At 46.0% G+C, this 21683-nt stretch overlaps 1 protein-coding gene across 12 annotated transcripts in view; it reads left to right on the top strand.

Moving 5' to 3' along the window:
• AKAP13 (A-kinase anchoring protein 13) overlaps positions 1 to 21683 on the top strand; it is a 1236163-nt gene that overhangs the window by 1049602 nt on the left and 164878 nt on the right. For all 12 annotated transcript variants that reach the window (XM_085644487.1, XM_085644486.1, XM_085644483.1 and 9 more), the window contains 4 exons: positions 467 to 717; positions 1266 to 1391; positions 1483 to 1600; positions 4883 to 5131. In XM_085644487.1, the coding sequence (XP_085500613.1) occupies positions 467 to 717; positions 1266 to 1391; positions 1483 to 1600; positions 4883 to 5131 (744 nt within the window). The remainder of the gene's footprint in view (positions 1 to 466; positions 718 to 1265; positions 1392 to 1482; positions 1601 to 4882; positions 5132 to 21683) is intronic.

Below are 21683 nucleotides of genomic sequence, written 5' to 3'. Positions count from 1 at the left end.
GCCTTATGTAATCAAATGAACTGTTTCCCATTAATGTTGCTTTGCTTGGCTTGTAAAATATCACTGTTAGAGTAAGAAATTAAATATATTGCACCTATGTTTCTTTAGGGTGAACAAGATATCTTATCAGTTACTCTATTTTATAGCCATCCATTGGCTTACTAGCACCTTAAAATAATAATGTTGCTAGCTATGAATAGCTTGTTTTATCTTTTGTCCAATGTCACATTTGTAAAGAAACATTGCCACTCATTAACTAATTTGATATGACCTAGAACTTAAGTTACAATATCCTAGAATTAATGGTCATTGCAGCTTGCAAATGGAGAATTATGTATATGCCTTTACTCAGTTTGTAATGTGAAGTCATAAGCATGCATGAGTCTTTAGTTTAAGTGTTCATTAATGTATGATTGGTACTTGCCTTAAAGAAATATTTTGTGAAATCTTTTGTCACTCTTTGTAGAACTTATGCAAACAGAAATGCACCATGTCCGTACCCTGAAAATCATGAGTGATGTGTACAGTCGAGGCATGATAACCGAACTGCAGTTTGAACAGCACATGGTGGAAAAGATATTCCCTTGTCTGGATGATTTACTGAAAATCCACAATCAATTCTTTCAACATATATTGGATCGCAGAAAAGAGTCCCTGGTAGAGTCAAGTGATAAAAATTATGTCATTAAGAGAATAGGGGACCTCATAGTACAACAGGTGAGCATTATAAGTTGCTACTATTGCTTGAATTTTTTAAATTAGAATTTAGGCTTGGTTATCTAGTATTGTGCCAGGTACGTGTTCCACATCCCGATACTTCTCACTGAAATATATTTCAATTATAATTAAGCAACTATTAGTAATCAAGCTACTTCAACACAAATAATAGTTTGCCCAAAATACCCCAACCATAAATTGACCTGCAGACCTGTTCAAAACTGCCAGTTTTCTGAAAACCTTAAACTGGGTGCGTATCTTTCACACTTTTTCATTCATCGCACTGCTAAGCAATGTGTCCTACATCATACTCGCACCCACGTGGTCATCGCACATACCATGGAAACAATTCCCACATGGGATCAAAACCCAAGACAACACCTTTCCAACCACACGGCAAGCGCTTCTGTGTCCCACTTAAGACACGCTTTAAAAACGTTACAATGCAGTGTTTTGCCTCATTGTTTTACAACATTCCACTGATTGTTGGAAAAACAGAAGTAAAGTAGGTTTTTAAATGACATCCTTATGTTTAACTCTTTATGCAGTTTTCTGGGGAGAATGCAGAGCGAATGAAGAAAACCTATGGCAAGTTTTGCGGACACCATAATGAAGCAGTGAATTATTTCAAAGACCTCCACTCAAAGGAAAAACGGTTTCAGGCTTTCATGAAGGTACACATCAGGCTGTCTTAACTGTTTTTTAATATTGATCAGCATACTTTCTCTTTCATGTGTGATACTCGACTTGTCTTTTTGCTTTTAGAAGAAAATGAGCAGCACAGTGGTGCGACGACTCGGAATACAAGAATGTATCTTGCTGGTAACACAAAGAATCACCAAATATCCCGTTCTGTTGCAGCGAATATTGGAGAACACCAAAGGTTAGTGTTGGATGCACTTCTGTAAAATGAAGTGGTTTTGAATTAATTCAAATGTAAACTAATATGCAGGATCTTAGTTAATGTTGAGCACAAATTATGGTGTCTCACATAACCATGATGTGTTCAAATTTGGGTGGATTAAGAGGAAGACCATTTGTAAAAAAATAATTTTCTAGTGCTTGAGCAATTTGTTTAATAACAAGCAACAGTTCTTAGGTGAGCAGTGTTCTGTAGGTTGTTAACATTGTTATTATTAGAGCATGTAGCCTTTGTTTTTATGCAGCTCGTATTTTATGTTGTATCTAGTAGTCTTGGTGAGCTAGCCAAGAGCATCAAGCAGCTTATCCGGACACGTTCACCAAGATCTATCAATCCCCATCCTGGGGTCGAGCTCAGGGGTGGAAGCCATCTATCCATCTAAAGAGGGGCAAGGGCCCTCAGACGAATACGGGCCTCTTTGCCCATAGGGGACCTGATTCTTGCTGCCACATAGTTGGCAACTTTCATGGAGGGAGTGCAATATCTCCTCAGGATCAAGCAAATCAGTAGAGTCCTCAGTAGCAGCAGGGGTATCATGCCATGGAACCAGGGTTGGACGAGAGGGGTGCCAGGGCCTTGAGGGGCCCGCAGCTTCATCATCACCAAGGGGGTCAGGTGAGGCCTGTTGGGGGGTAGCTGGGCGAGTCGCATCCAAATTGGGAGTAGAAGGTGGGTGTTGTGCCAAAAACACCTCTCTAAGACGCTCAAACCCTGTTATAATTCACCCCTCGCCCCGAGGGCTCTTAGCTGGAATCGGGCCTAGGTCCTGATTGAGTGGAAGGGGGGGTCGGGGTTGGAGGAGCCTGGGCGGCAGTCAGCTTTGTGCATACTATCTGTTGGGACAAGTGCTGTTCCATGGGTGTCATGGCTTCCTCCGCAGCTCGACATAAAGAGGCGTCAACTGCCTGATAAAATTGGTCATCCCAAGAAAGGACACAGAAGGGGTCTATCTCACCCAACATATCTTCTGACATCTCTATAGCAAGCCGGGGGAATAATGGCAATCAATGGGCAGTAGTTACTGCAGGGGATCCACAAACCCCTGAGGGAGCGCTATCTCAGTAGTTTATGGTGGGTACAAGCAAGGCAGAAGCCCTGCAGTCTTTCAGTTAAGGCTGGGTATCAGATGTAAAGAGGGGTGGGCAAAGCTACACAATCGGATGGGTTACAGCCCAAGGACACACACCCCCTGGTGCAAAAATCTTAGTGGGATCCCTGCCTGTGAGCGTGTCCCTTGAAACAAGGTTGCGGTAGCCTAAATAATAATAATACTGACCCCGCTGGATGATTAACACACATGCACTCTGCAGACCCTTATCAGCGTTGGATGATTTGAAAAGCAGGCGGCAGCCTGCACAGACCCCGATGCTCAGGGCGTCACTCTCCAGGAGGGCAAGGCCCAGTGGTGGCAACACAGGGAGAAACAAAGCGCGACTGGGCACCCGTGCTGAAGAGATTCAAACTTGTGCGCCGTGATCATAGTCTCACCGGGTCACATAGCCCTCTAGCAGGTGAAAAACCATATCGCCGTGTGAGCCGCATCAGATCGAATCACCGCAGTGGAGGAGTGCTTAACGTTCCCGCGACGTGTACCTTCACATGTACACCCAAATCAATTGCGAGTAATAAACAACAATGAAGCTCAAACCCAACAAAATAATTGCTGCAAATAAGGCCTAAGCACAAGCAATATGAGAGAAAGGGACTTAGCTTGGCTGCGAGCAGTTGTCTGTTGTTAATTTTCCCTAAATTCCCGGTGGTTCATGTGTGTAGTTGTGGTTAAAGAATAATGAAATGGCTACTGTTAAATAAACAAAGAAAGTGATGGCAGAATCCTCACCCCCAGTCCTGCCAAAGAATTAGTGTTGTAAATAGTGTTTGTAGTTCTATTGCTGTGTATGCCATCACTTCTCAGTGCAGTGGCTGAAGAGTAATGCAACCTACAAATTCTGATATGTTAATTTTCCATTGTATTGTAGTCTGCTCCTATTTGTTAATCATAAATAGGAATTTATCAGTCAAAAAAGCCTGGAAAGTCTCACAGCCTTTCATTAGGTAGATGTATAAATGATAGTAACAAAACTTAATCTCTGTTATACAAATTGTTTGATGGCTAGCGCCTTTGATGTATATTGAGCTGGGATTTTACAGTGATTATCATTGGCATTATTAGATACACCATTTTGTTTCATCAACTATGAACTGTCTGAGAATCCTAGCTGCTATTTTAGCTGCTCAAAAATACTACAGCATCAAAGCAAAGTAAAGGGCTGAGGTACTGGCCGAACTGCAGTGTTCATTTGAAAAAACAGAATAGATGTTTTGATGTAGTAATTCTTAATTACAATCCTCTCCAAGAACAGAAGCAAGCACACCTCCTAATTTCCATATATGCTTTCTATGCAGACCACCCTGACACAATTTAAAAATATTTTGAGGGCATTCTAAAGATTTATGAACTGCACATAATCTGATTATTAACTAAATCAAATCTATCAATAAGTGGATTTCAGGACAGTAAAAACTACTAGAATTTACTGCTGTGTTCTTGAATTACCAATATTGAATTCACAGGGCAACCATCACAACAATTCTTAAACAATAATCCACAACAGTGTTAATTGGGCACTGGAGTGGAGGTGGGTAGGACATTTGCTGCCTTGGCAACAGCGTGGAGGTGACAGCTGCTCTATGGGTCAAAATTTGCTGAGTTCAATGAAATTTTTGTTCCCATGAAGTTTGTATTGTACTCTTATATTGGTTTGCAATTCATTTTTCTATACTCTACCAATTTTTAATACCTATATCAGACAGACAACCCTGATAGTGAGTTTAGAAGCAAATGCAGTTGACTTATAAGGTATGCACAAGTAACGTTTCAGATATTAGTCAGCACTAGGAATAGATTAATTATAATGCCTGAAATAACTTTCCTTTTTGATTTAAGGTGATCTCATCATAAAGATAGCCTATTTTCATTAGGTCAGTTGTAAGGAAGAATTTGTAAATATATTTAGCAGATATACTACATTTTGATGCATACTTTGAAAGTGTGGTCTCCTAGATGATTACAGTGTGCAACTTTATTTTGCACCTTGCACATCAAATAATTATTTAATATTGGTGAATAGTGCAGGAATCTTTAGGATCAGAATAAAAATGTTGGCTCTCGCATTCAAACTACATGTTGGGACTTTATAAAAGGAGAGGCAAATCCTGCTAACCTAATCTGTTTCTATATAGAAAACAAGGTGGAACATGAAGATTTGAAACATTCGTTGTTTCTGGTGAAGGATGTGATAACGGCAGTAAATAGCAAAGTGAATAACTATGAAAAGAAGATTCGTCTTCATGAAATTTACAGTAGAACAGACAGCAAATCTATCCAAAGAATGAAGGGTGGCAAGATGTTTGCAAAGGAAGATTTAAAACGTCGGAAATTGATCCGTGATGGTCCTGCCTTCTTGAAAACAGCAACTGGGCGATTAAAAGGTGAGAATTGAAATGCTTAAGAAACAACCCGAGATATAGATCAGTAGTATTTACATGGTGGGGTCAGTTTTCGGTCATCCAGCTCCTTAGCAATTTCCTTCTCCCATACATACAGTACTGAAATCTCAGATTTTACCTTAAAAGCTTGCTTATGTATGAATGGTTTTTGTTTCTTCAAAGATTATTCTGCTCACCCAGAGTGTAACCTGCTTTGTTTTATTTTTCAAAGTATTCCTTTATATATTTCACAAGTACATTACCAAGGGCAGGTCCCTGCACCTCATTATTGGAAATTCCATGAATGAAGTCAAATAGAGTTGTTAATCCAAGTATAAGCGAGAGAGTAAATAAAGCAGGGGCTTGCTAGTATAGAAGATGTTTCACAAAGCTGTATTGTTTGGCTTTCTAGTTATTCAATAGGCAACATCAAGATGTTAAATTATAGATAGATAGCTAAATTACAAGCTATCTTAATATATTGTTTCCACTTGTAACTCCTTTAATCTCTTACTCCTTGCACAGCAGAATGTATTTCTATACAAGCGATAGATCGTACACATAGAAAGAACCACAATTTTCCCTAAAACATCTGTACTGTCAAGAGCACCAAACTATTCACATGATGCTAAATTAATTTTCAGCTGCAAGTAATATCGTTGTAATATAGATGTGCATGTAAGACCATATATAGACGTTGCTAATTTCTATGATGATGGATCAGCTGAGACATCTCCCTACCTTTTGTTTCATAAAGAGAGTGCTGTTTGTCTCCTAATAGTGCCGTAGGTCAGGTCTTGTCTTTTGAAAGTATTTTATCTTGGTACCGATCACTAATATGATTTTGGTACTGGGATAAGCTGCTGTTAACTGTTTTATCACGTTCTGAATTTTCATTCTAAAATTTTAAATAAATTGATTTTCTCTTTCCACAGCCGTAATTTGAGGTAGAATTTGACAATAAAATTAAAATTATCTGGAATTTGTTTTCTTCTTATTTAGGAACCTTCATATTTTTTTAAGCAAAATGTATCACCAAGAACAGCTGAGTCTTCCTGAAGGCTTCGAGTTTCATACTAGGTCTTGTCCAAATATGGTATCTTGCTTCCGAGTACGCAACTTACTGGGATGAGCACCCTAAAACAGTGTGGATATGCCTACATCAAAGTGACGGACTATCTTAACTAAACAAATTGAACATCACAGTGTCACAGCCATTTCCACTAGTTATATTCCAGGTTCTGGAAACACCTGCAACTCGTGAAAAACCCAGCTCTATTACAAAATATGGTTTTCACAATCCTATCCCCTGATTCCACTCTTCTCCTTATTCAGTCATGTGAACATTGCCCAAACTTTGAGATTGGGATAACATGTTATTTGTGGCTGTGGGAATGATTTTTTTAATGACTCTTTTAATTGCTGTGTTACATAGGAGATACTTTACAATTAATGGTACAGTCTACTGTGAAAATGGAAAGAGTTGAAGATACCACATTTCGCTGTCTGTCAGAATGGTTGTTTTTTGTAACCTGTATGGCAGAAAAGCGATCAAGGGAGGTCAGACTCTTCAACAGTTAGAGGGGGAGAGCAGAAAAGAATCATGGGATTCTACAAGGGAGCAGCGTTTCTAGGCAATGGAGTGCTAGCTAACCACAGTTATAAAAATATATACGAAATCGCAGACCTCTTCCTCTGCATGAGCAGTTGCAGGAAGTAGATTAAAACGGGCACATCTGATTTGCAGCTGTCTGCCATCAGGATTTAGAGATTTAGAGATAAGAGCAGTCTCTGCTCCTAGTTTAGCAGGTCAAAGTAGATCTGAAGCATCACATGAAGTACAGTAGGTAAAAAGATCAGAAAGACCAGGTATGCAGCATGTGTACCAGGAGAAAAGGTGGGATCTGCCAAAAGTGTAATATGACATGAAAAAGGCTAGGAAGAGTAGGGTATGTAACATAGCAGATGAGAAAGGCTAGCAACAGAAATGGCAGGATCAGTATATGTAACAGAACAGAGCCATGCTTTACAGGCAGTTAATAAAAACAAACATCTGCAATGCAATCGGTCTCGCCTTTGGGACCTTATATGTATTTAGCTATGCAGCACATTAGCCTGGGTGCTGAAACATCTACTGTTCTTTTACATTGAGGGAAAGTAAGCACCAAACTGCTGAACACGTCCGGAATAGTAACACATGGAGAGAAATAATGCTTATCAGCAGGAAATTGAATTGTCCAAAGCTCTGTTTTTAATATAAAATCAGCCCCTTCGGTGGTCATATCACTGAAAATACAAGATTTAAAGAATGAGTTACTTACCTTCGGTAACAATGTATCTGGTAGAAACACAGTCTAGCTGCAGATTCCTTAACTTAGAATATCCCCAGGCGTCAGACTGGATCCGGAAAATATTTTCCCCATCAGTACTGCTGTACGCTGGGTGGCGGTATCGCCCAGCTCCGTCCTGCATAGGAACAGTGTGCCAAAAAAAAGGAGTAAAAACCTTTGAGACAACAAAGATAAGAATTCATAGAATGATGAGAAACAACACCATGTTGAAAAAGTACTCAACGCTTGAAGGGACTGAAGGGAGCGAACGGAGCACCCGCCCCAGGAAAAGTCCCACCAAAGCAAAGAGCCATGCCCCCCCCCCCAAGAGGCAACGCCAGTGGAAATGAATGACTTGACAAACAAGCACAGGATGGAACTGTATGAAAGACAGTCTGTAACCACTGGATGTAACTGAAAAGGACCACAGGACTGGAACAACATTATTATTATTATACATTTGTAGAGCGCCTGGTTACACCAACGGTGTGTTCCCGCGCTCAAAAGATCATTATAGAGCGAAGAGGGGTGTCTAAGGTGGCAGGAAGCCTGACGAAATTCCCATGATTATCAAGGCTAAGTTTGTATGAATAGCCATGTTTTTAATAGTTTGCGAAATCTTATTTCGCACGTCTCTCTTCTTAGTTCTAATGGGAGGTTATTCCAGCACTTTGCCGCTCGGTACCTGAAAGATCGCTCCCCCATTTTAGTTCTCACCACTCTTGGAACTATCACTAGGTCCTTGTCCAGTGATCTTAGGCTACGACCTGGAGTATATCTTGTGATTAGAGGTCGGAGGTAGCTCGGCCCTTTTCTTCTTAATATGCGGTGAACGTGACACATAGCTTTGAATCTGATCCTTTTTTCTATTGGAAGCCAATGTAGGGCAGTCAGTGTTTGTTTTGTATTGGTTCTACTTGGCAGGCCCAGGACTAGGCGTGCAGCTGCATTTTGCACTTTCTGAAGTTTTTCCAATCCTTTCTTAGTTGTTCCTAAGTATAGCACGTTACCGTAATCCATTGGGGAGGTTACGACCGCGTGGATAATGGTTTTTCTTGCTTTGGGAGGAAGTAGATCCAAGATCTTTCGCAGTACTTTCATTGCTGCGTAGCATTTCCCGGCTACCTTCCGGATTTGGCTCTCAAAAGTTAATTCGGAGTCTATCCAAACCCCAAGATTTTTTACTTCTGATTTCGGGGAGGGTATGTGGCCCAGACAATCTGGCCACCAAGCCGTTGACCATATGGACGGGGCCTTACCCACTATTAGCACCTCCGTTTTGTTGCCGTTCAATTTGAGGCAATGATTTGACATCCATTGGGCGACCTCCTTAAGGCACTCTGAGAAGTGTACTGCCGCTAGATCCTTGTTCTTTTGGGATAGCATCACAATAAGTTGTGTATCGTCTGCGTATGACACAATTGATACCTTATGTTTCTCCACACACTCTGCTAAAGGTCCCACATATATATTAAATAATGTGGGGCTTAAAGTTGAGCCCTGAGGGACTCCTTGGTGTAATGGCATACTCTTCGAAGTATGATCTTTTTGTGCGACTTGGAAACCTCGTGCGGATAGAAATGATGTCAACCAGTGTAGTGCCCGGTGTCTCACCCCACACCTCTCAAGTCTACCCAGGAGGAGTTTATGCGATACGGTATCAAACGCCGCACTGAGGTCAAGGAGAATCAGTGCCGCTGTTTGTCCGTTATCTGCGTACATTCTTAATGTTTCCGATGCCATCAGTAGCGCGGACTCCGTAGAGTGTGCCTTTCTAAAACCTGATTGTGATGGATGGAGTATATTATTACTATCTATATGTTCTACCAGTTGTTTATTTACCACCTTCTCTGTAATTTTCGCTAAGAAAGGTAGTAATGAAATGGGGCGGAGATTTTCTAGTGTCAGTGCATCGACAGATGCTATCTTTTTTAGGGGATTAACAATGGCTTGTTTCCATTTGGTCGGGACTGTACCACTTTCGAGTGATCTGGAGATATGCTCCGATATGTAAGGCATGATTTCTTTGCCTCCCTCCATTATTATGTCTGGTCGGGCCGGGTCTAACGGTGACCCGGATTTGATTTTATTAGCAATGGCTGTCAGCTCCTCTAGTTCTGGGGTCTTAAAAACCTCTAACATTGTTCCTGAGAACATAATCTGGCTTTCGGCGGCAAGCCCTAAGCCTTGTTTAGCATCTATCGGAAATGTGTCATAAATTGTATTCACCTTATTTGCGAAGAATTCCGCTATCCTATTGCAACTACCCACAGATGGGTTCGAATCGTCCACCTCTTCGCGTGTCCTGAGAGATTTTAATATGGCAAACATTTCTTTTGGCGAATTCTTGGCCCCCTCAATTCTATCTGTATAGAAAGTACATCTTTGTTTTTTAATCAATACGTGATATTGTTTTAATTCCTCTCTGTAGGCTTCTTTGACCTTGTTGCCATAGTCCCTCCTCCATATTCTTTCCAACCTTTTGCAGGATTTTTTGGCTGCCTTTAGTTCCATGTTGAACCAAGGGGCCGTTTCCTTGTGTCTCATTGGAGTCCTAGTGCTCCAGGGTGCTGTCCTATCCAATGCATGAGTAATCCATGTATCACTTTGACTGTTAGCTGTATTGATATCTAAATCAGGCATAGGTCTATTTACTTTTAGTTCACTGGTAAAGGCGGTGGAATTAAAATTATTCCATTTCCTAGTTGTTATTTCCTTACTCTGTGGTTTCGCTTTCTCCCTCTGGGAGGGTATTATGAACTGAATCAGGTGATGGTCTGACCATGGAATTGGCCATGGGGCATCTACCTCTATTTCGGTGATGTTTGAAAAAATAGGATCTAAGGTATGTCCCCCTTGGTGTGTAGGTGTCACTCCTTTTAATACTAATTTATGCGTTTGTAGATCACCTCGTATTGCTTTAGCCTCTTGGTCTAGCTCATTATCAAAATGAATATTTAGGTCTCCTAAAACTATTAAGTTCTTGTGACGAAGGGCTGGATGTATCAACTCTTCTTCTAGACTCGTTCTAAATTGTATTAGTGGTCCTGGTGGCCGATATATCAAAAAACCTGAGGTGGTGTAATCTTCTGTAGCTGCTAAGGAGAAAAAAAATGCCTCACAGTTTTTAATGTCTGCTTTGTTAATTGTACATTTCACTGTGGAAACACTTGCACTCACGACACGAGCATAGGTGTACTCGCCGACGCTGACTACAGGGACCACAGTTCTTTGGGGTAACACGCAGGTAGGTCAGCAGTGTGCGACCATTTTGGATTAGTTATTTAGTGGCTCTTTGAGCCGGGAAGCCGACGGGCTTCGGTTACGCACCTGCGTTGCTACGAGAGGTACATACCTGAGAATGATTTTAGCAGCCTACACAGCAACCCTGCACTCTTTCCTACTCCCTGCTGACGAAAGGCAACAACCTCGAAACACGTGTCCAGGGATGGCACACGCTATTCACACTTGCACTCACGACACGAGCATAGGTGTACTCGCCGACGCTGACTACAGGGACCACAGTTCTTTGGGGTAACACGCAGGTAGGTCAGCAGTGTGCGACCATTTTGGATTAGTTATTTAGTGGCTCTTTGAGCCGGGAAGCCGACGGGCTTCGGTTACGCACCTGCGTTGCTACGAGAGGTACATACCTGAGAATGATTTTAGCAGCCTACACAGCAACCCTGCACTCTTTCCTACTCCCTGCTGACGAGAGGCAACAACCTCGAAACACGTGTCCAGGGATGGCACACGCTATTCACACTTGCACTCACGACACGAGCATAGGTGTACTCGCCGACGCTGACTACAGGGACCACAGTTCTTTGGGGTAACACGCAGGTAGGTCAGCAGTGTGCGACCATTTTGGATTAGTTATTTAGTGGCTCTTTGAGCCGGGAAGCCGACGGGCTTCGGTTACGCACCTGCGTTGCTACGAGAGGTACATACCTGAGAATGATTTTAGCAGCCTACACAGCAACCCTGCACTCTTTCCTACTCCCTGCTGACGAGAGGCAACAACCTCGAAACACGTGTCCAGGGATGGCACACGCTATTCACACTTGCACTCACGACACGAGCATAGGTGTACTCGCCGACGCTGACTACAGGGACCACAGTTCTTTGGGGTAACACGCAGGTAGGTCAGCAGTGTGCGACCATTTTGGATTAGTTATTTAGTGGCTCTTTGAGCCGGGAAGCCGACGGGCTTCGGTTACGCACCTGCGTTGCTACGAGAGGTACATACCTGAGAATGATTTTAGCAGCCTACACAGCAACCCTGCACTCTTTCCTACTCCCTGCTGACGAGAGGCAACAACCTCGAAACACGTGTCCAGGGATGGCACACGCTATTCACACTTGCACTCACGACACGAGCATAGGTGTACTCGCCGACGCTGACTACAGGGACCACAGTTCTTTGGGGTAACACGCAGGTAGGTCAGCAGTGTGCGACCATTTTGGATTACATTTCACTGTGGATTTATAAATAATCGCAATACCTCCCCCCTCTTTGACCGACTCGATCTTGCCGTGCCAGTAAATATTCCCTCAGAATGGCATCCAGGATATCTGGGGTAGAGCCTTCATGTAACCATGTTTCAGTAAGCAGAAGGGCATCTAGGTCGCGTTCTCTCAATAAGTCCTGTATTTCGAATTTGTGCTTCGCTAGTGATCTACAATTCAGTAATGCTAGATGTAGCTTCTCTCTTATGTTCTTGTTTGGCTGAGGTGTAAGGGTTAACTGACATTGTTTGCATTTCAGTTCTCTGCTGTCCGCGAGTATAGTATATTTGCATAGCGTATGGCATGGTCTTTCAAACTTGCGTAACTCATCAGCTGTAAATATGATCCTCTCGTTGGGACCAGGGTTCTGGGGCTCTGGGCTCGGTCGTGCGCAGACAGGCTTGCCTTTAGCGCGCCTTCGGCGCGCCCGCTGCGCGCGTCCGCTGCGCGGACGTGTGCACATCGTTCTAATGAGGAGTCCCGGGTAGGAAGTCCCACCTCCTTCGACCGGAAGTTGATGCTGTTGGGGTTAGCCCTGCCCTCCACACAACGGCACAAGCCGGGTTGGACCGGGGCGGGTGTTTACACAGATTGCAACACGTTAAATACAGACGCAGGTCAGTGCACAAACAGTGCAATATAGCGTGCTATCTTTCTTTAGGTTTTAAAAATTGGCTGATATTTTAAAATTATTGTCCCTGCTTGATTCGCGCCTGCCTACAGTTCAATACAATTCAGTAAAATTCAAACTGCTTTCGCCTTACACACGCGCATCCACGATCTCAATGTTCTCTCCTTAACATGACTCATGGTAAGTCGCTAGAAGTGAACATCCACATAGAATGGTCACCACACCCCCCACAATGACCTATGAACTGTAGCATAGTCAAATAGAATCTCAACCCAATCGACTGCAGCAGAGACAAGGAGACCACTAAGAAATGGAGAGAAACAGAAGAGGGCGGAGGGAGGGTAGGAAAACATGAGAATTTCCACACCAGAAGAACCCTGGTGAAGAAGCATTGAAAAGCACAGAACCTAGCCACCCAAAAACGAGAATGGGTGGAGAGCCAATATGCCCAAAACAGAATGACACCCTGCCCCGTAGGTAGGTGAGCTAGAGCACCCCTCAGGAAGACCAAGGCCACCTGTAAGGAGGCGAGGTGGTGGAACCCCACCTGGAGAGGTCCTCGCTGAGCGGGGAGGATGGGCGGGCGTTAAGGAATCTGCTGCTCGACTGATCCATCGTTACCGAAGGTAAGTAACTTGTTCATCTGATAGACATCTAGCCGCAGATTCCTTGACTTAGAATAGATACCAAAGCTATACCCCTTTGGAAGAGGGTCTGCGACCGAACCCACCAAGTTCCCAAAGGAAGTAGTCCGTCAAGAACATTGACTTAACAAGGTGGGAGCTGCAATGCCAGCGTGCTGACACAGACCCCTAAAGCTCAGCATTGCCAGCATAGCTGACACCAGACTATGAAGTTCATGTCAAAGCATGAGCAAAGGATGCAAGGTACCACAATCCGTCAGAGGACGGCACGAGTCCACTGACAGCCAGACAGGGATGAAACAAAATCACATAACCAGAAAGGGCAATGCACAATGGCGGAATGCCACAAACATCTATGAAAGGAGGGAATCTGAGTATAGGACCCCAGGATCCGTAAGAGAAAAAGAGCCCAGCGAAGGGACTTAAACTTGATGATATATTCAGAACACACAATCGGAGCAGCACAACATCAGGTGTCCACTAATGACATGTCAAGGCAAAGGGTATCATGCCGATACAAACAAACTACGACTAACAGGAGATACATAGATGTAAATTACAAGAATACACAAAACTTGTACCATGAGAACCACACCACGCAATGCATAGCTCAATGAAGCGTAACAACAACAGCATGTGCGCGTCGACCGAGAAGACGGGCACAGCACCAGGTAGCCAACCAGGCAACAGTACCCCTAGGTTCAACGACCAAGGGCCACCTGCAAGCCGAACACGCCCAAAGCTATCTCCCATGAGGGAGAACGAGAGAGAGAGAGAGAGAGAAACAAAGAGGAACCTGGGACAATCCCCAGAAGCCACAGCAGGGAGACCCGGCATGCTTGCCACCTCGTGTACGTACACAGCACATGAAAATACATGGAAAAGTCAAGAAGTGACAACCAAGGGTAAACTGGAAGAGTACCCATAGAGAATAGAAAGTCGCCTGAGAGGTACCAACTGCACCTGTGAAATGTAGCAGGACATACAGTCCAACCACAAACGAGGGCGACCCAAACCCCCCTATCGGGAAGAAAGACCGAGCCACCGCGATACAGGCGGGAATACTGACTATCACACCAATGAAGAAGTAATCAGTAACACTCAGACATAGAAAGTCTGAAAAAGTATATATAAATAATATATCTAGACAGGATGAAGCCAGAGATCATCCGGAGATCAAATACGTATGTTCGAAAGCAGAGACCAGCAGAAGAACACCTGAGCCGTGTGTGACAACAAAAACAAAAACCTGAGCCCAGGCCGGGGCCCGTCAGAGGGATGCCAGGGGCGCAAGGTAAAACGTAACAGAGATCCGCTCTGGTGTAAACTCTACCCCCCCATCGGCAAACCCCTGATGCGGTGTGCTCAAGCCTTGCCCAACACCAGGGAAGAAGACCTCAAGAAGAGAACGCAGCCAAGACAATGACTCAAGGAACACTACGGGTGCCCGTGATAGCACACCCACACTGTACGGACCACATGTGGTGCCCGCCCAGAACACAGAAAGAATCAATCCGGAGTGGAGTGGAACGGAACAAAGCACCCACATGGACCCATGCCCACGCCCAAGACAGCCAACAGCGCTAGGGGCAGAAAGAAAGCTGAAGATGAGCCAAATGCAAGGCAGGAGGACCTGAAACCCCCTGGGGCGAGTCGGATACGGCAGAACCCCAACAATACACCGGTGCATACTGCTTCCACAGACACATGAGAGTGCAACGGAACAACCGTAGGCAGCAATGCAGAAGCTCCAGTAGAGGGCCCCGTCAGTCTGTGGATCTCAGCAGAGGAGGCGTTCCACCACAGCAGGAAGCATGTAGCAAAGGGAGATGCCTACAGCAAAACCCACAAGAAAAAAATCTCCAGAGGGACGGACAATAACAAAGAGAGCGCCACGGGAGCCTCCGAAACTTTCTGGCAAGGAAGAGCAGCTACACAACAGTGAACGAATACCCCACATAGGGTACGTCACATCCCTATAAAAAGCAAGGGACACCTCTTGAGACAAGCTCATAGGCAGAGGTCAAAAGGAACCATATAAACAGCTGTCCCAGCTGTTAGACAGCAAGCTTCCTGCATCCTACAGGGTAACATAAGGAAAGCTTAGGTGCTTGCTCTTTGAGAACTCTAGCATACTTTTGAGACGGTCCCTGAGCTCTTCTCACGAGGCGGAGTTTGTTGGTTCGAGGCATGTGGGCTGCTGAATTCATATCTGTGCATAGATCGCCGCCTAGTGTTGGGTCCGGATGATTGCACATTGTTGTCCTGGAAGAGTCTTCGAAGTATCCTGAGATGGGTGACTCCTCCCCTGGACCACAGTGCGCATGGGCATCCTCTCCATCCTCAGATTGTTTTTTTCCGCCATTGGGTTCGGATGCAACTATCTTAGCTCAACTTCGGAATACTTAGTTTTAGGCCAAAAGGCCTATAGTTTTCGTCGGTACAGTTACCGTTCGGTGTCGACTACTAGTTCTAGTGCTCCACACCCTTTTTCACAATTTCGAATCGAATTGGTCCAAACTTCGACGCTCCATCGACGATGGAATCGAGAACTCCGTTCAAGAGGTGTCCGTTGTGCCACGCCAAGTACCCTCACATCGATGTCCACCCGGTCTGTAATAAATGCCTCTCGCCGGATCACGACGAATCAAAGTGCATGGCCTGCGCGCGGTTCCGATCCAAGAAAACTCTACGAAACCGACGGGCAGCGAGGCTCGAGGCGCAGCAGGCAGCGCCCGCACCCACCAACATATTCAGCACCGAGGACGAGGACGCCGAGAGCATGGAAGAAATACTATCTAGCCCCGCTTCGGAGCATGGTTCCCAATCGGACGACGATGACGAAGAACTCTTTCGACGTGAAGAAGCCGTCGACGAGGTAGGGGACATCGACGAAGCCTATGGGGCTGAAGAAGACAGCTCTCCCGAGGAGTTGGGCCAATCCGTCGAAACAGAGGCCGAAATTAGTCGTCAGGCTCCGGGCGAGGGATCGCCTTCGGGCCTTACCCAAGACATAATCCATGGTTCCTCGGCCCCGCCTTCCGGGCCGGCACTGAACACTATGCAAGAGCCAATATTACCCAAGACGACCGGGTTGTTAAACCCTAAAACATCCATCGCTCCAGTCCCTTCCAAATCGAAAGCGAAACTGGTGTTGGTTGGATCAAAGGCGTTGAAACAGTCCACTGCCTCGGCGCCGACGCCGAAGAAAGTCGTCTGCTCCGAACGCGCACAAAAGGACTTCGGCGCCGAGCTCACCGCAGCAGACGCGGTCGACGCACTGAAGAAGCGCGCCCCCGTGCACCACAAGGCACCGACACCTTCGGCGCCGACACCGAAGCCCGTCGCCTCCGCAGTCAAAATGGCCGCCTCGGCTACGTCGACGCCTAAAGCACCGATGCCGAAGAAGTCCTCGACTACGTCGACTATCGATGCATCCCTTCAAGCCAGTGACCCCCTTCCGACAAAAAAGTCGGGGGTCGGCCTCCACACCTACTACCAAGATGCCCACCAAACCACCATCTCAGTTTGCTGTGCAACAGGTCTCTGCATCTCTCCAACGTATCCGGGACCAGGTCGCCCTCCACTCTACCTCGGGTCCCCACACTACCTCACACGGTACAGTGCACTCGGAGCCCACCAACATTACCTTTGGGCTGCCACCGACATCGGCACCGAAACTCTTTCAAATTCGGACACGTGTCCTCCACACACAGTCCACCACCTCTGGCCTACCAGAACACGAACCTTCAGGGCCACAGTTTATCGACGCCGACACTGGCAGGCTCATGCTCCACAAGCGCAAGATCACTCCAGTCAGGGAAGAGGTGCCATACAAAATTCCTCTTAAACGCAAGCTACCGGCGGAGCAGGAACCAGTGCTACAAGAGCACCTCCATCCCCTCCACTTAGATCCGCAGTCCTTTTCTCCTACCCCTTCTGAATCGGACCCAATGCAGGAATTTGGCGGGGACGATGCCATCTACCCCGGGGACGCAGATCCCGATGAAACACAGGATCCTGATCAGGCATGGGATGACCCCACAGACCCAAGTGTCACGCTCAGGACGCACAACTCTACAATATTAAAACTTCCCCTACAGAGGACACGGCCGCATTTAATGCCCTTATCGAACGGGCTGCTGCTCATCATGGGGTGGAACTGCACTCTGACGCCATAGAGGAGGACTTCCTGCTTGACACTTTCGCATCTTCGGAAAGAACTGTCAAGACCCTACCCATGCTTAAAGGGGTTCTGAAGCCTGCCAAAGAAATTTTCAAAGACACCACAAGAGCCCGAGTCTTAAACCCCAGGATTGAAAAGAAATATAAGCCTGCACCTGGTGACCCTAAATACATTAGGGGTCAGTTGCCATTAGACTCTATGGTGGTTGCCAACGCTCGCAAAAGAGCCCACTCACAAACAACTGGTGATGCTCCTCCCCCAGACAAAGAGTCTAAGGTCCTTGAAAAATCTGGCAAATGTGTGGCAGCGCAAGCAGCCAATATCCTGCGCATTGCCAACACACAAGCACTCCTGGCACGTTATGACAGGTCACATTATGACACGCTAGAGTCACTGCTCCAACACCTACCAGAGGAGTATAAAGAGTCAGCGGAGCTCCTCATTAGAGAAGGACAACTCCTCACTAACGCGTCCATAAAATGCGCCCTAGACGCAGCTGACACAGCGGCCAGGGCAATAAACACTAGTGTCATGCTACGACGCCATGCCTGGTTACGCATCTCAGGCTTCAAACCCGAGATACAAAACAATATCCTCAACTTACCGGTTAACACGGAATTTTTATTTGGCCCAGACGTTGACACTACCCTGGAGAAAATAAAAAAAGACACAGATACTGCCAAATCTATGGGGGCGCTACAAACCCAACAATTTCGTAGTGGCTCCTTTCGTCGCACTGGAAATAGGGGAACATCAAGAGGCCAGGGGTCACAACAACAGTATGCCAAAGGTGGCACACAAACCACCTATGACAAAAACAACAGGGGTGGATACCGTGGATCCAGCGCCAAAGGCAGGGGACGTGGATATGGCAACACCAGGTCCTCCCCAAAAAACAAACACTTAACACCTGTCGGGGGGCGACTCCAGCTGTTCCTGCCCGCTTGGAAGAACATCACCACGGACAGGTGGGTCAGGGACATCATTCAACATGGGTACTGTCTGGAACTAACTTCCACTCCACCCAATATACCACCAAAGCATCGTCCTATGTCAGCCGAACACTTACATTTACTCCAGCAAGAAGTGCTTGCTATGCTCGCAAAAGGGGCCATAGAAGTAGTGCCCACCACCCAGCAGGGCACAGGAGTGTACTGTCTGTACTTCTTGATCCCAAAAAAGGACGGCTCGCTCCGACCTATCCTAGACCTGCGACCCCTAAACCTATATGTACTGTCGGAGCATTTCCATATGCTCACCCTCCAACAGGTTCTCCCACTACTCACTCAGGGGGATTTCCTAGCTACACTAGACCTGAAGGATGCATACTTCCACATACCAATACACCCTTCACACAGGAAATACCTCAGATTCACCATTCAAGGGAATCACTATCAGTTCAAAGTTCTCCCCTTCGGAGTAACAACAGCGCCCAGGGTCTTTACCAAGTGCCTGGCGACAGTGGCCGCGCATCTACGAAGACAAAATATTCACGTCTTCCCTTATTTGGACGACTGGCTAGTTCAGGCCAAATCAGCACAACAATGTGCCGCCCACATGTCCCACACCAGTTACCTTCTTCACGATCTGGGATTCTCACTAAATTACCCAAAATCAAGTCTCCAACCTGCGCACGTACAACAGTACTTAGGCGCGACAATCAACACTCTGGCTGCCACAGCTCAGCCAACTTTAGTGAGAATCAACAGCATGCAACTGCTGATCTCAAAATTCAAACCTCAACACTCCCTTTCGGCGCGAGTGTTCATGCAGTTAATAGGCATGATGGCCTCCTGCATCTTCATAGTCCCACACGCGAGACTACATATGCGCCCGCTTCAGGAGTGCTTAGCACGTCAGTGGAATCAGGCTCAAGGACAGTTGAAAGACCTAGTGTTGGTGAGCGGTCGGGCATACAACTCTCTGCATTGGTGGAATCCACAAAACCTTTGCAAGGGCCGACCGTTCCAAGAGCCTGTCCCACAAATAATACTGACAGCGGACGCGTCTCTCCAGGGATGGGGAGCTCATGTACTCAATTACACAGTGCAGGGACTATGGACTACACAACAGAAAAAGATGCACATCAACCTTCTGGAACTGATGGCAATCTTCCTGGCAATGAAAGCATTCAAAGTACACCTGTGCAACAAGGTCGTGTTGATCCGGACGGACAACATGACTGCCATGTACTACATACAGAAGCAGGGAGGAACACACTCCCCACAGCTGTCTCATCTGGCTCAGAGCATGTGGAAGTGGGCCATTCAGAGGAACATATTCCTCATGGCGGAACACCTCCCCGGCAAGGACAACCAGATGGCGGATCTGCTCAGCAGACACAGCCACCAAATGCACGAGTGGGAGTTACACCCATCAGTACTCCAACCGTACTTCCAGCAGTGGGGTCATCCAGAGATAGACCTATTCGCCACAAGGGAAAACGCAAAATGCCAAAGCTTTGCCGCCAGGTTCCCACATCCACAGTCGCAGGGCAATGCGATATGGATGAACTGGTCTGGCAGATTTGCGTACGCTTTTCCCCCAGCGCCGTTGATGCAGCTGGTGGCACGCAAACTGCGACAGCACTCACTGACACTCATCCTGGTTGCTCCAACATGGGCACGCCAGCCATGGTACACCACCTTTCTGGAACTTTCCGTGGTGCCGCATCAAAGACTGCGGATCAAACCCGCGCTTTTGACGCAGAACCATGGAGAAATTCAACACCCAGATCCGCAACAGCTGAACCTGGCAATCTGGCTCCTGAAGTCCTAGAGTTTGGCTACCTAAACCTGCCACCTGAATGTATGGAAATCATTAAGGAAGCTAGGAGACCCACTACCAGAGCTTGCTATGCAGCCAAATGGAAGCGGTTTGTCGTTCATTGCACCAACAATCACATTAACCCGCTAGACGCATCTATTCAGAACATAATCTGCTATCTATTACACCTATACGATGCAATCTAGCATACACCTCAATATGTGTCCATTTAACCGCAATAGCAGCCTATCTCCAAAACAGGCAGCACCTCTCTTTATTCAGAGTGCCTGCCATCAAAGCCTTCTTGGAAGGACTTAAACGGGTGATTCCCCCAAGGCACCCCCCAGCCCCGGTGTGGAACCTCAACTTGGTCCTCACCAGACTAATGGGTCCACCCTTTGAACCTCTCCATTCTTGTGAGATTCAATTCCTTACCTGGAAAGTGGCTTTCCTGGTTGCCATCACTTCCTTAAGAAGAGTTAGTGAACTCCAGGCACTAACCATTCAAGAGCCATTTATACAAGTTCACGCAAACCGGGTCGTACTGCGTACCAACCCCAAATTCATGCCTAAAGTAATATCGCAGTTCCACATGAACCAAACCATCGAACTGCCTGTTTTCTTTCAAAACCCACAAAATGTCGCTGAGAGTATGCTCCACACACTAGATGTAAAGAGGGCCCTCATGTACTATATTGACAGAACTAAAAACTTTAGAAAGACTAAACAACTCTTTGTTGCCTTCTCTCCACAACACAAAGGCAACGCCATTTCCAAAGCAGGTATAGCCAGATGGATCGTTAAATGTATCCAAATTTGTTATCAAAAAGCTAAACGCACATTAACGATTCCACCACGAGCCCACTCAACGCGGAAGTTAGGGGCCTCCATGGCTTTCCTGGGAAACATTCCTTTACAAGAAATATGTAGAGCAGCCACATGGTCCATTATACATACATTTACAAAACACTACTGTGTATATGTACACTCAAAACAGCAGGCTGCTGTAGGACAGGCTGTTCTCAAAACTCTTTTTCAGACTGCTGCAGCTGGCACGGGTAGCCGCCGCTAATAGGAGGTACTGCTGTGTATTTTATGCACAGATATGAATTCAGCAGCCCACATGCCTCGAACTGAATATGCTACTTACCAGTATGCATCTGTTCTTGGCATGTAGGGCTGCTGACATTCATATCGCCCACCCTCCTCCCCGGCGCCTGTCGCAGCTGCAGCTCTCAGAATTACTGTATAGCATGGTCATCACTTCCTGTATCTACTCCATCACTGCCACAATGGCGAAAAACAATCTGAGGATGGAGAGGATGCCCATGCGCACTGTGGTCCAGGGGAGGAGTCACCCATCTCAGGATACTTCGAAGACTCTTCCAGGACAACAATGTGCAATCATCCGGACCCAACACTAGGCGGCGATCTATGCACAGATATGAATGTCAGCAGCCCTACATGCCAAGAACAGATGCATACTGGT

Source organism: Triturus cristatus, chromosome 3_1 (genome assembly GCF_964204655.1).
Source record: "Triturus cristatus chromosome 3_1, aTriCri1.1, whole genome shotgun sequence".
NCBI lineage: Eukaryota > Metazoa > Chordata > Amphibia > Caudata > Salamandridae > Triturus > Triturus cristatus.
This window is presented reverse-complemented; position numbering and strand designations above follow the sequence as displayed.